At 38.0% G+C, this 13878-nt stretch overlaps 1 protein-coding gene across 1 annotated transcript in view; it reads right to left on the reverse strand.

Moving 5' to 3' along the window:
- The window catches only part of galr1b (galanin receptor 1b), a 72652-nt gene that overhangs the window by 37935 nt on the left and 20839 nt on the right, over window positions 1–13878 (reverse strand). The window contains exon 2 of the mRNA XM_028809341.2: window positions 8187–8252. Coding sequence (XP_028665174.2) covers window positions 8187–8252 — 66 coding nt within the window. The remainder of the gene's footprint in view (window positions 1–8186; window positions 8253–13878) is intronic.

A 13878-nucleotide genomic window follows, 5' to 3' on the forward strand; every position in this document is an offset into this window, starting at 1 on the left:
TTCATTCCTTTTTTAATAAATGACACCTGACCTAGGGTTCTTTCCTGTCCTGCACCCAGTGCTGGTGATTTTGAGTCCTTAGACGGATAAATAGATTAAAATAAGCAAGTTTTTTTTTTTCTATGGTGGCACTCTAGTGACTGCTTTTGACTCAGACCAGCAGAGTCCTGGGTTCAAATCTTGGACTGGACGCTTACTCTGTGCAGTTTACTTATTCTCTCAGTGCTCTTGTTGTTTTCTTCAGATACTTCAGTTTAGTCTCGCATCCCAAAGTAATGCATGTTAGGCTATTTACAACTCTATAAATTGCCCCAGAACGAGTGGGTACAGTTATGAGGCTGGCCTCTCAGCCTTGTTTTGGGCTCATTATTGGCAGGGTAGTCTCCGCTTCTTTGTAACCTTGTAATGAAAAACACAGGTTCAAAATTGTGTGGATAAGTGCTAGGTGCCTGCAAAGGCCTAACATCATATCCAGGGTTACATCCTGCTTTGCACTTCCCAGATATCTCCCAGACGTTACAGATTGGCCCAGTTATAGTGTTCACTGTGATGTGATTGAAGACTGTGAATATCTGTGTAATTGATCATTCTTTTTATGCTAAATTCTTTGTACCCAAGAAATCAGTAAATAGTCCTGTGTTTTTCTGTTTTTTTTTTTAAAAGAGTTCTTCATTTATGACGGTCAATTTTATAAATTGTTCTGTAAGACCTGCTTTAAAAACAGTCCCCAGTCTGTTGTTCACTCGGTTATGTTGATCTCTCTTGTAAGTGACTTTAGATAAAAGTGTTTGCTAGGTGAGTAAATGTAAGTTTGGGCGTTTGGAGCTGGGAAGCAGCGGAACTAAACACTGCTCTACCATGCCACCTCAGCTTTATCACAAATCAGCGAAAAGAATGAAGTACCTCTGGAGCAAAGGTGTCAGTATGGTTAATTATTATAAGAGCACATTGCTTATTCTATAGCACATTTCACACGGGATTAATATTTACAATATGCTGTCTGTAATTAATTCTTTTTTAATGCAGGGCTTGTTTCCTCATGGCTGTAGCCTGAAAGCAGATGAAAGAAAAAGCTTCTGTGCAAGTTTTGACATACTGTATCAATGTACCTGCTACAGAAAATACACATATATTGAATGAATCTATATGTCATAATAATGAAATACTAGTCGAAATCATTTTTGCAAATAAAGTGCCGGGTTTTAAAGTTTATTTTCATTGAATAATTGTATTCTAAATTCTGGCCACAGAAGTATGAGGCATCAAATTGGCAATGGTAATGATACCAAGTTTTCTCACATAACACAAATAGCGACAAATATGATGATGTTGTAATATATATGAATGATATGCAAAATCCCTCAACTTGTGAATAGTTTGCTGCATCCGCAATTTTTACAAGTGCATTTGAAGTTTATAGACATGGTGCATTACTTGCTAAATATAAGTAAATGGTCAGCCTGTTAAAAGATTGCATGCATTTCACAGGTTCGTTATGCTTAGGTCATTTTGACATTTAGAAACCTGTTATTCAAACTCAAAACTGGTTACACCAAACTTCGCAATCAAGTACATTCTCTCACTTATTTCAAAGTATATTCTCCCACTTATTTCATATGACTGAATTATATCAAAACATTACTAATAACACAGGACAATGTAAGTGTCTTACTAGCAATATAGACAAAATCAATTTTAAAAATCTCTGACTAAATATGTACAAAAAAATCCAGAGAGTGAGTGTTGCAGTTGCTAAATATACACATAAAAATCCTGAAGAGAACAGATTTGTGATTACTAAATATGCACTAAATATCCTAAAGCGAATAGAGTGGCTGTTGCTAAATACACACATAAACATGCAGAAATTCACAGGGCTGATGTTACTAAACATACCTGAAAACATTTTGATATGAACAGAGAAATCTCTGTTGAACATGCAAATGAAAAAAGATAATTGACTTGGCTAAAAAATTGCAGTAATGGGTTTAATTATATTTTACACATCCACGTTAATAAAAGGACACCTGTCTGTGTGTCCATTGTGTCACTATGTCTCTATCATTCCAACAGATGGCGCATCACAAACATTTGTAATAATAAAACGCATTACTACAAATGTTGGTGATGTGTAATCTGTTGGAATGACAGAGACAATTCATTTTATTACTACATGCATTACAAAACACATTCCAATCGATGGTGCACTGCAAATGTTAATGCTGATGTCTGCATTGACTACTTAGATTTCAACCCTCTTAGATAGATAGCATAGCTAATTGATTATTAATTTAATGCAGAAATTCTTATAGGGTCCATGAATGTTAAATGTCTGATGAACCACCTGGAATGTGTTGCAAAAGTGGAAAAAAATCAAATTCACATTTTAAAGACTTACCAGAGGCTATTTTAAGTTTAGTACTTGGTTTACACTTGGACTCAAAACATTGTCTCAATGCTATGTGGAATTATTTCAAAGTACACATTTTAAAGTACAAGGACAGGTGTATTACCGTTGTGTTAGGACATTTCCCAGGTGAAGCTGGGTAGCGCCGCTAGTATAAATATGCTTTAAATAATCTTGTAATTTTAATTTTAATATTCAGGTCTCTTGTGCTACAATAACAACTGTTACATTCTCTTCATAATTATATAAGTTCCAACATCTAATTTGATTTTATCACAAAATTGCCATGGAAAGTAAAAATACGTTATCTTCCCACAGGCTATAAACACGCTAGAGTAATGCAAGACTTTCCTCATTTTAATTTTCTCATGAGCATCTGTCATATTAAGAGAAGAAAAGAAACTGATAAAATACCCAGAAGGTGGCTGTTTTTTGAGCCTTTGCAGAACGACTTTTGAATATGATACTTAAATGCGGACCTTAGACTTGTGAAGCACTGGTTTTACTAAAGAAAGTCTGAGTTTTCTGAAATACACCAGGTGGAAATATTAAAATTGTTCTCATTGCATTCGAGGTTAATAAAGTTCTCTTTGAACTTCACGTTAACCTTGATAGTGAAAGTTAGCATTATAATAGAAACTAGTTTCGCATTTAATTATTAAATAGGCCTAAGGCATTCTGAGAGCTGTGCTACCTTGTCTGCAAAATTTTTCCTGTTCTTAAGATCCCAGTTTCTAATAGTAATTCAGGCAAATATTTTCTGTCGCCCATAGAAACTGTGGAAATTCATAGATTTTTTTTTTTTTTCACAAAAATGAGACACTTTGTTGCACAAAACAGTGACCATATGTATTAAAAGACTGGCTTCAGGCGTAGACTTAGCTTCTGTCTTGCATACTCACATAGTTCCCCTTTAAGGTCACACTTTAGCAGACATATGCCAGTAAGTACAAAATGATGAAGCTTTGTGAAGTACCAAACATAAGGAACAAATAGGCAGGTTATCCAGGGTCACAGCAGACAGAACCAAGCAATGTGCTCAGTTTGGTTCTAGGTAAACAAGTGGGGGCACTAGTTAATTACTAGTCTCATATGAAGACAATACATCATCTCAGTCAAAGCTCCTTCAAAATCCTTTGCCCAAACAGTACTGGCCCCTACCTCCTCCTTTATCCCTTCTGCTTGATGAAGCCTTGACAATGGCTACCTGCATGCTCCATGCTCCCAAAGAAATGACTAAGAGGGTCTTTATAGATCTGACCCTGGGAGTACTTGTGGTGTCATGAAGACATAACTATGAAGCACTTTTGTCAGCATGAATATCAGAAAAGTAGTGGGACTATTTTGCTAGAGCTTCTTCCACGGGCTCCAGGTTTGCCTGTTTCCAGGCTGTGTTGTGGGAGTCAAAAACAAAGCAACAGAAAACTGATGCAGTCTGCCAGAATGGGAAATTACAGCTTCCCAAACAATGTTAAATTATTTCTTGCTCTTCTATATTGCTGTGGACTCGCACCACGAAACATCTCAGTTCATGGATTTGCACTGTGGTAAACTGTCAGTGGTCAACCACAAACATGATTAGAAGCAGTGTCCTTACAATGTGCCCTAATAGGAGAACTCCTTGACTTAACCATGCAGAGACTGCATCTGAAGACTGCGAGCGGAGCACTTTCTGGTGACATCAGCCAAGCTTAATCTTAGTTCTTCACAATAATGCCACTTTACTCCATCCATCCACTGTGCAAATCCCACCCTTGTATGCAAATGCATTGTTGTGGACTCATACCTTAAGTATCTCAGTTCGCAGATTGGCACTGTTGTAAAATGCTGGTGGTCACCCATGAACCTGCAATGTCGAGCGTTGCATGCTTCACCTCAGAATCATTTACGGACCACAAGTAACATCTATAACTATTTTTCCTTTAAAATGCTCTTCTTTGTAATTTCCACTGGTGTCCTCCAGTATGTGATTCACTGTTAGGTTTAAAGACTACTTCAGGATCTACTTTATTAATGCCTTTTTGGATCTTGAAGACCTGAATTAGGTCCCCATGCAGTCTCCTCCACTCGAGACTAATCAAGTTTAACATCTCTTGAGTCTGTCAGAGTCCATAAGGTTTTGGATACACAAACTGCACATAATACTCCTGATGTGGTTTCACTAATGCATTACTGTATATAGCCTGAGCATAATGTCAATTTATTTATATTCAACAGGTTTTATGGTATAACCTGACATTGCATTTTCCTTTTTAAATGCTTCTGCACATTACTTAGATGATGAAAATGTACTGTGAACATAAACAGTGGTTGTTTCCTTCAAGACAATGTCTTCCTTCTTATATTTATTATTGAATTTACAGTTATCCACATGTAGCACTTTGTACTTTTCTATATTAAACTGCATTTTCCAAGTATTTACCTCTAGAATATTTTCTTTGAACGTTAATAATATATTAAGATCTATTTTCTATTCTATAGAATGAAGGCACACAGGACCTCAATTTATGTGACTGATATGAGTATTAGGTTATGTTGTAAAATCCTACCATTTTTTTTGCCTTTTTAACTGCTTCTCCACTTTAGACAATGAGAATTTTGCATCAACATAAACCCCTAAATCCCCTAAGACCTTTCAGCTTTATTCCCTTTTTGTCTTTACTAGTTTGTCAGTCAGGTAGTTCTTAATTTGCTACAGTAGCTGAACAAGTTGAAATAACCATAACTATTGCTGTGATACACACCTCCCCCAACCCCCCCCCAATTAGCATCAACACCACCACCCTTCCAAACTCCACTAATAGCTCATCCCAGTAATTATGGTTGGGCAATTCCAAAACAACTTTAACTCCAAGGGCACACCTGAATTCACAGTTTAGCAGAGCAGCCTTTGCACCCCATTAACTGTGAGTATGGGCTATTGGAGTAATGGTCAACAACTTTCGTCACTGTTTTTCCTGCCAAAACACCAGAGCAATTCAGCATATTAACCAGCTATGTTGGCCTTTTGAGGCATCAAATCAATTTGGACTATACCCCCAGCACCATAAAAAATTGTGCACACAATCTTGCTGGCTTGGACTTTGAATTTCTTTGGTGTTGGAGAATCACCAAGCTTCTATTGATTCCAGTGTTTCTTTAATTAAAAGTAGAAGTAGTAGTATTAATACTGTTACTTGTACAGAGTACACTGAAATTCCTACTTGTACATATGAACAACATGTAACACATCGCTACTCTCTAGAACCCTGATAACAATGCATTAAAATACAGAACTTTTTTGATTTGATATACTTTTTTAATCCCTGAGAAGAAATTTTTTACCCTGACCTTTGGGGGTCAGAGCACATGGTCAACCATTGTACAACATCTGTGGAGCATTTTTCAGGTTAAGGGACTTACTCAAGGGCCCAATGGAATAGGATTATCATTAATAGGAAACACAAATCAACCTACCTGATGCACTCCTTTTTCCTGTTTCTATGCTCCTATTACTAATGTGTTAAAAAGTTCAAACAAAGTTTTTAAATTTCTCCCATTCTTACCTTATTAGCTTACAATGGTCCTTGGGAAACCAGGTACTGTGACACTTCATTTCAGGAGATAACATTCTAAGCACTAATTGTTAACACAGAATGGGTTCAACTAATCCACTAATCATGGAGCCCGAGCACCATGCAAAAAGCTCACTGTACTCTGTACATTTCACAATACTAATACTTCTACTACTAATAATACAGTACTACTACTTTTACTAGTGCCTGTCAAACATTTGAGGCACTCCAATCATTTCTGAAGGTGGAAGACTTTCCCCACCATAATCCACTTTATTTTGTAATCAGATTTGCCCTTTTCACACTGATGTATTTTTTCTTCTTGGAGGCATTTTTAATGGGTAAACTGTCCTCTGGTATATGGAGGAATATTCATTTATTTAAAAGTAAATTTATTATCACATACTCTTTTTCTTTATTTATGGTCACATTTCACAGTACTTTATTTATTTATGTCCAAAATAATCCTCTATACTGGTTATCCAAACCAATATCAAAATCACAAACAAGAGGTTCTATAGTGTGCCTTTATGTTCAGATTAAAAAAATAACAACTTTAGCCGAGTTTATATATTTATTTACAGTTTTCTGACTGAAGTGTAGAGAAGAAAATGGATCCAATCCATTAAAAGAGACAAAGGACCAAAAGATGTTACATGCTGTGACACTATGTACAGCATGTTGGTACCCGGCACTTCAGATTCAGTGAGTACATAACGTTTCCGGGTTGCCTTAAGATTGATGTTGTGTTGAGACATTTTAACTGGAGCAACTATGGAGTTCTACTGACATATGAATCAGTTTCGGAAAGGGCAAATGCTTGTTTCGGAGTCAACATGCAAGATGCTACATTGATGGAAAACAGCCCATCAGGTATCTTCTCAATGGAACACAACTATGCACCGGTATCTGCTTCTGGTCAGTATACAAAACTTAACATAACAGCAATGAGTATAAATTATCATTTTTCTGAATAACAATGTGAACTGTATGTTTAAAACGACATCTAATGCTGTATATTTGTGTGTTTTATGGCAGGAACTTAATAACCAATATATAATAAACATAAAAAAACAATACAAAGATAAATGTCATATAGGTACACATTGATTATATACGATTATTTTAAAACATGGCAGCTAAATTACTTTGCTTACTCTTTACTACAATATACCGATGTCTATCAAAAAAAACAGAGTGAGCTAATGTTAAATATTAAAAACAGGTTGGCTGAAACCTTGCACACTGCCATAAGAAAGATAACAAACTTAACTTGGTAATTGTTAAGAAACAATTCCATGTATATTCACTTTTGATGCTTTGATTGTGTTTTTACTTTTTAACAATACTATTTTCATTGCAATAATCAACTTTTGGAAGTGAAAGCAATGGGGTGGAATAAACAAGATCCATTGCTGGTGAACCAATGTGGCCATATGGCTATGGTGAAAATGGCTAATTAATCCACTTATGTGCTTCAGATTCTCACAGCCTATCCCAGCAGCATCTCATAATAATACCTGCCAATAAGCTTTGCAAAGGGAACAGGCTGAGGTATTCCTTAGACCAAAAAAAGCAGGTGAATGATCATCCCCAAACTTGGACAAGCTCCATTCTCTCCCAAAATACTACACAACAAACCCCACATTCAAGGTGAACAATGTGAGATGGATATAGTATAGAATGTGGACTTAGCATCATAATAAGGAGAACATTAAAAAAAAATCTAAAAATTTAATATATTTAATGGTGGGATGCAGGCAGGGATCAATATCAGGATGGGATGCCTGTCCATTATATGCCGAGATGTCCATTATATGTTTATTTACCCTCAACCACTTTAGAACCACAATTCAACTTTACTGCATGTGTGCCGCAGTGTACAGTGATTATGCTATCTATGGAAGGTACTTTAAAAATATGTTTCATGAACATATGGACTGATATTGATTTCTGAAGCTAGAACAAGCCACCCAAACAAGCATAGGAATATTATACAGCACAGGCAGCACACCAGCTGTGAAGTGACTGAGGGTCCAAGTACTGTGGGCTGACAAACATCTAACACATAACCCTGAGCAGATGGTACAGATCATCTGTAAAACAAACACGTTGGCTTCGCTTGGGCAGATTTTATGCCCTTCCCCTATTGAATGAAGAAACTCATCATCATCTCTGATGCTACAGCATAACTTTCAACCAAAACCCTCCGGCGATATTTTTACCTTCTTCTTTGATCGTTCTGATTTCTTGGACATGTTTTTCACTTTTTTATGAAGATGATAGAGGACCTGAAAGAAACCAGAAAAACATCAAAATGTCAGGCAGTCTCTGCAGGGGTGCTCTCATCTTAACATTATGGCTGGCAGCAAGAAAAGAGTAAATGAAACAAGAAAATTGAAGAGTTTAAAAAAATGATATGGAGAACCATGGTGGTGCAAATGCTACAGTATATTGTTTTATACAATATTAACTTAATAAAATTTAATAGAGTGGCACAGTGTTTAGCATTGCTTCCTCATAGTTCCTGGGATGTGGCTTTAATCCTGGCCCAGTAACTGTCATTAAAAGTTTGTATGTTCTTTCTTTGTCAGAAGGGTATTGTACCTAGTACTCCCATGTTTCTTCCATCATCTAATTAGAAGCTGATTTAGCGGTAACTGTGAAGTATGTCACAGTAACAATGCCCCGTGAAGAACTGATGCCTCATTCATGGTTGTTTAATGCCTTGCACCATTTGCTCCCAAGGTAGCCTATGGGCTCAACAGAACAGTAAAGATGGATGGAGTGTGGTCATTGAATGAACAGATGAAAAAATATCTTCTGGAATGTATTTTCAAGGCAATATTCTTTATCTATCTTACTAAACCACAGTTAATATATGCACGGCGGACGCACCGAGGCGCATGCGCACTGTGGCCTTGGTGCCCGCCCCAGAGTCCAGAGTCAAACGCAGCAGCTTTCCAAAACGCGGCGGCTTCCCAGAGTCAGTAGGTGATGCCCAAACAACACAACCTGTACAGTCAAACGCAGCGGCTTCCCAAAACGCGGCGGATTCCCAGAGTCAGTAGGTGGCGCCCAAACAACACAGCCTCTGAGTGCCCAAACAACACAACCTGTACAGTCAAACGCAGCGGCTTCCCAAAACGCAGCGGATTCCCAGAGTCAGTAGGTGGCGCCCAAACAAAACAACCTGTAAGCGCCCAAACAACACCACCTGTAGACTAGACTCGCGGCGGTGCCCGCCCCAGAGTCAAACGCAGCGACTTCCCAAGACGCGGCGGCTTCCCAGAGTCAGTAGGTGGCGCCCAAATAACACAACGTAATGCGCCATGGTGCCCGCCCCAGAGTCAAACGCAGTGGCTTCCCAAAACGCAGCGGCTTCCCAGAGTCAGTAGGTGGCTCCCAAACAACACAACCTGTGAGCTACACTTGCTCTAACCCACTGTGCCAGTAATATAGATCACATAACGGTCACAGACTCTAACCCAGCGGCTTGCCAGACTCAGTGGCTGGCACACGGACACCACAACCTGTAAACTAAACTTGCTGTGCTCCACTCTGCCAGCAGTCGGTGTCAGCAAAGGCAACGGAATCATGTCTCCACAAAACGAAACCGCTTTAGTACAGATATGCTTATGTAATTAAATGACATTTCCCCAGACGCACCCACCTTCCATGATATGTCATCCATCCAGATATCGGACGGAACAGAAACTGAAACTGTTCTTGGACTTCCGATTCGCTAGTGAATCGCGGGCTTACTTGTTTATAATAAAGGCCTGAGTGCCACCCTCTTTGTGATAGATTTGGAATGTAGATAGAGCAATCATCATGCAATGCTTATGGGTTGTGTGAGATCACTGGCATTACACTATAAAAGCGTGCACTTTATGTGCATTAACATTTGAGATTATTCTCACTAGTTTTCAGTGTGTTTGCCTATTCTTCAGTTTAAGAATTATAGCAATCTTTTTTTCTGACCACATTTTAAAGTATTTTTGGTATTGGTGCTTGGTTTTCTTGATGTTCTGCTTATGACTTTTGCTACATGCTACTTTCATTGTTACAATTCACCTCCTGACCCCCTTTTTGCTAGCTTCCTTTTGTAGCAGGGAGTTTTGGTTTAAAAAGATGAGTGGACTTTGCCTCTGCTGCAACACAGCTGAAATTCTAGCTCTTCTGTCTGGCATTTATGTATTTTCTCTGCCTTTTTTTCCTCCATAGTAGTACAGAATATCGCTATAATTAAGATCCTGAGATAGATCATTTACCGAAACAGCCAGAAAGCTTTAAAAAATAAGAACAAACAATACAAACAGAGCTAAGAGAGTTATATATACCCTTATGTATTGTTTAATGCAAAGAATATTGTAGGCAGTAAAGGGGACACAGAGGCAGAACTGTCAATGTTCAGCCCAGTAAAGAGTGAGAAGTTAAGTTCTGTGGAACATGATAGAAGGGTTAAAGAGGGGTGTTGCTTTTATTGTGGGAATATTGGTTATTTCCGTGCTATATGTCTCAAGTTAGAGAATAAATTACCAGCAGGTACGGTACACCAACTGAGCTTACTACAGTCCTCTTAAATGTAAAAACTCATTTTTAGCACCAGTAGGAGTGGAAGGACTTATTCAATTAAAGACACTTATTGATACGGGGGCTACTGAAATTATTATTAGTTGATTAACAACACAGTTCCCATCGATTTTCCTAAAAAACAAACCTCAATGGAAATCGTCTACAGAAAGGAATTTCAGAGAACATTATTACTGTCTTAAATGTTAAGGTGAGGGCTCTCCATCAAGATTTTTTTTTCATTTTTTATTGTGAACAGCTCTATCCCAATTTGATTTTGAGTTAACTTTGGTTAGAGGCACATAATCCAATAATAGGTTGGAAACCCAAGTAAAATGTTCAATCAGTCTCTTTTGCAAATCAAATTGTTTGGTTTCAATTAATCCATCTGTGTTAACTATAGTTACCATGAATGTGTTGCCCTCTTGTTACAAAGATTTTTGGAAGTTTTTAATAAGCAAAACTCAAATGAGCTTCATTCTCACCTCCCTTATAGTTGTTCTATTTGGTTATTGCCTGGAGCATCTTTACCTAAGTGGAAAATGTATGTCTTATTAAGATTGAGAAATATATTGTATTATGTGCCTTATTAAAGGTAACATTTGGTATTTTTCAAGATGAAGTTATAAAATGTGGTATATATGCATTTGCCATGTGAAATTGTGTTCTAAAGTTAATTGTTTTCTGCAAATAAAAAAAAAACAAAAAACAGATAGCCAGTCCTAGCATTTTACAAGGAACCCTATGGGACACCAGGCTCCAACGGAAAATAAAAGCATAAAAACTTACCAAACATGTCCTGTTTAAGTTTTTACAACACCTTCCTTGTTTACTACGCATGTTTGTGACAACAAAAGAAATCTATAAATAATTATTTTATCACATATTCCTGGTCAATCGAGGTAAGAATACATTTTCTATTTGCTTGTGTAAGTTCCCACATAAATCAATTAAATCAAAAACAACCATGTGGCATGAACTGTGATTTTATCTTTTCTATCTTTAGCTGGGGTATTACAAAAAAAAACAAAAAAACAACAACAATAAGTGCTGAGCTCGCACATACAACTGGTCTTTTAAAATGGCAGAACCTCATAATATTGGTGGTTTTGTGTTAAAAAATGATGTGTAAGCTATTTTACAATGTTTGTGTAATTGGAAGATGTGGATCAATAGTCGACAACTGTCTTGGCTTGAAAAATGAACGTATTTGGTACGTTTTTATGTTTTATGCCCTGAGCCTCACAGGGTTTGATGTAAAATTCCAGGACTGGCTATATATTTTTAAAAATCTTTAGAAAGTGGTTAGCTTTAGAATAAAATTTCACATTGAAAATTCACATATACCATGCTTGTGAAGAAATAACTTTGCCTTGAAAAATACTGTGCTTATCCTTTAAGCCATGGAAAGATATACAGTGCATCCGGAAAGTATTCACAGTGCATCACTTTTTCCACATTTTGTTATGTTACAGCCTTATTCCAAAATTGATTAAATTCATTTTTTTCCTCAGAATTCTACACACAACACCCCATAATGACAACATGAAAAAAGTTTACTTGAGGTTTTTGCAAATTTATTAAAAATAAAAAAAATGAGAAAGCACATGTACATAAGTATTCACAGCCTTTGCCATGAAGCTCGAAATTGAGCTCAGGTGCATCCTGTTTCTCCTGATCATCCTTGAGATGTTTCTGCAGCTTAATTGGAGTCCACCTGTGGTAAATTCAGTTGACTGGACATGATTTGGAAAGGCACACACCTGTCGATATAAGGTCCCACAGTTGACAGTTCATGTCAGAGCACAAACCAAGCATGAAGTCAAAGGAATTGTCTGTAGACCTCCGAGACAGGATTGTCTCGAGGCACATATCTGGGGAAGGTTACAGAAAAATTTTTGCTGCTTTGAAGGTCCCAATGAGCACAGTGGCCTCCATCATCCGTAAGTGGAAGAGGTTCAAAACCACCAGGACTCTTCCTAGAGCTGGCCGTCCATCTAAACTGAGCGATCGGGGGAGAAGGGCCTTAGTCAGGGAGGTGACCAAGAACCTGATGGTCACTCTGTCAGAGCTCCAGAGGTCATCTGTGGAGAGAGGAGAACCTTCCAGAAGGACAACCATCTCTGCAGCAATCCACCAATCAGGCCTGTATGGTAGAGTGGCCAGACGGAAGCCACTCCTTAGTAAAAGGCACATGGCAGTCCACCTGGAGTTTGCCAAAAGGCACCTGAAGGACTCTCAGACCATGAGAAAGAAAATTCTCTGGTCTGATGAGACAAAGATTGAACTCTTTGGTGTGAATGCCAGGCGTCACGTTTGGAGGAAACCTGGCACCATCCCTACAGTGAAGCATGGTGGTGGCAGCATCATGCTGTGGGGATGTTTTTCAGCAGCAGGAACTGGGAGACTAGTCAGGATAAAGGGAAAGATGACTACAGCAATGTACAGAGACGTCCTGGATGAAAACTTGCTCCAGAGTGCTCTTGACCTCAGACTGGGGCGACGGTTCATCTTTGAGCAGGACAACGACCATAAGCACACAGTCAAGATATCAAAGGAGTGGCTTCAGGACAACTCTGTGAATGTCCTTGAGTGGCCCAGCCAAAGCCCAGACTTGAATCCGATTGAACATCTCTGGAGAGATCTTAAAATGGCTGTGCACCGACGCTTCCCATCCAACCTGATGGAACTTGAGAGGTGCTGCAAAGAGGAATGGGCGAAACTGGCCAAGGATAGGTGTGCCAAGCTTGTGGCATCATATTCAACAAGACTCGAGGCTGTAATTGCTGCCAAAGGTGCATCGACAAAGTATTGAGCAAAGGCTGTGAATACTTATGTACATGGGATTTCTCAGTTTTTTTATTTTTAATAAATTTGCAAAAACCTCAAGTAAACTTTTTTCACGTAGTCATTATGGGGTGTTGTGTGCAGAATTCTGAGGAAAAAAATGAATTTAATCCATTTTGGAATAAGGCTGTAACATAACAAAAGGTGGAAAAAGTGATGCGCTGTGAATACTTTCTAGATGCACTGTATGGTACTGAAAATGTAGTTAATGGATTCATTCAGCCATCCAAAAATTCAATTCTGTGCTGGGCTTTTTTTTTCTTGGGGGGGGGAAAACGGATGGAGGTTTATGACCTTGCAATGAATTGAACTGAAACAGTTTGCCATTGGGTGGCACAGTAGTACTGCTGCCTTGCAGTAAGGAGACCAGGGTAAAGGCACCAAAAGTAAAGAAGAATAACTAAGTCAGTCAAAAATCAAAAACTCAAAAAATTATAAACAAACCAAAACCCCAAGAAATAAATTACAACATAATAAATGAAACTCTAAAATCTA

This window comes from Erpetoichthys calabaricus, chromosome 9 (assembly GCF_900747795.2).
Source record: "Erpetoichthys calabaricus chromosome 9, fErpCal1.3, whole genome shotgun sequence".
Taxonomy (NCBI): Eukaryota; Metazoa; Chordata; class Cladistia; order Polypteriformes; family Polypteridae; genus Erpetoichthys; species Erpetoichthys calabaricus.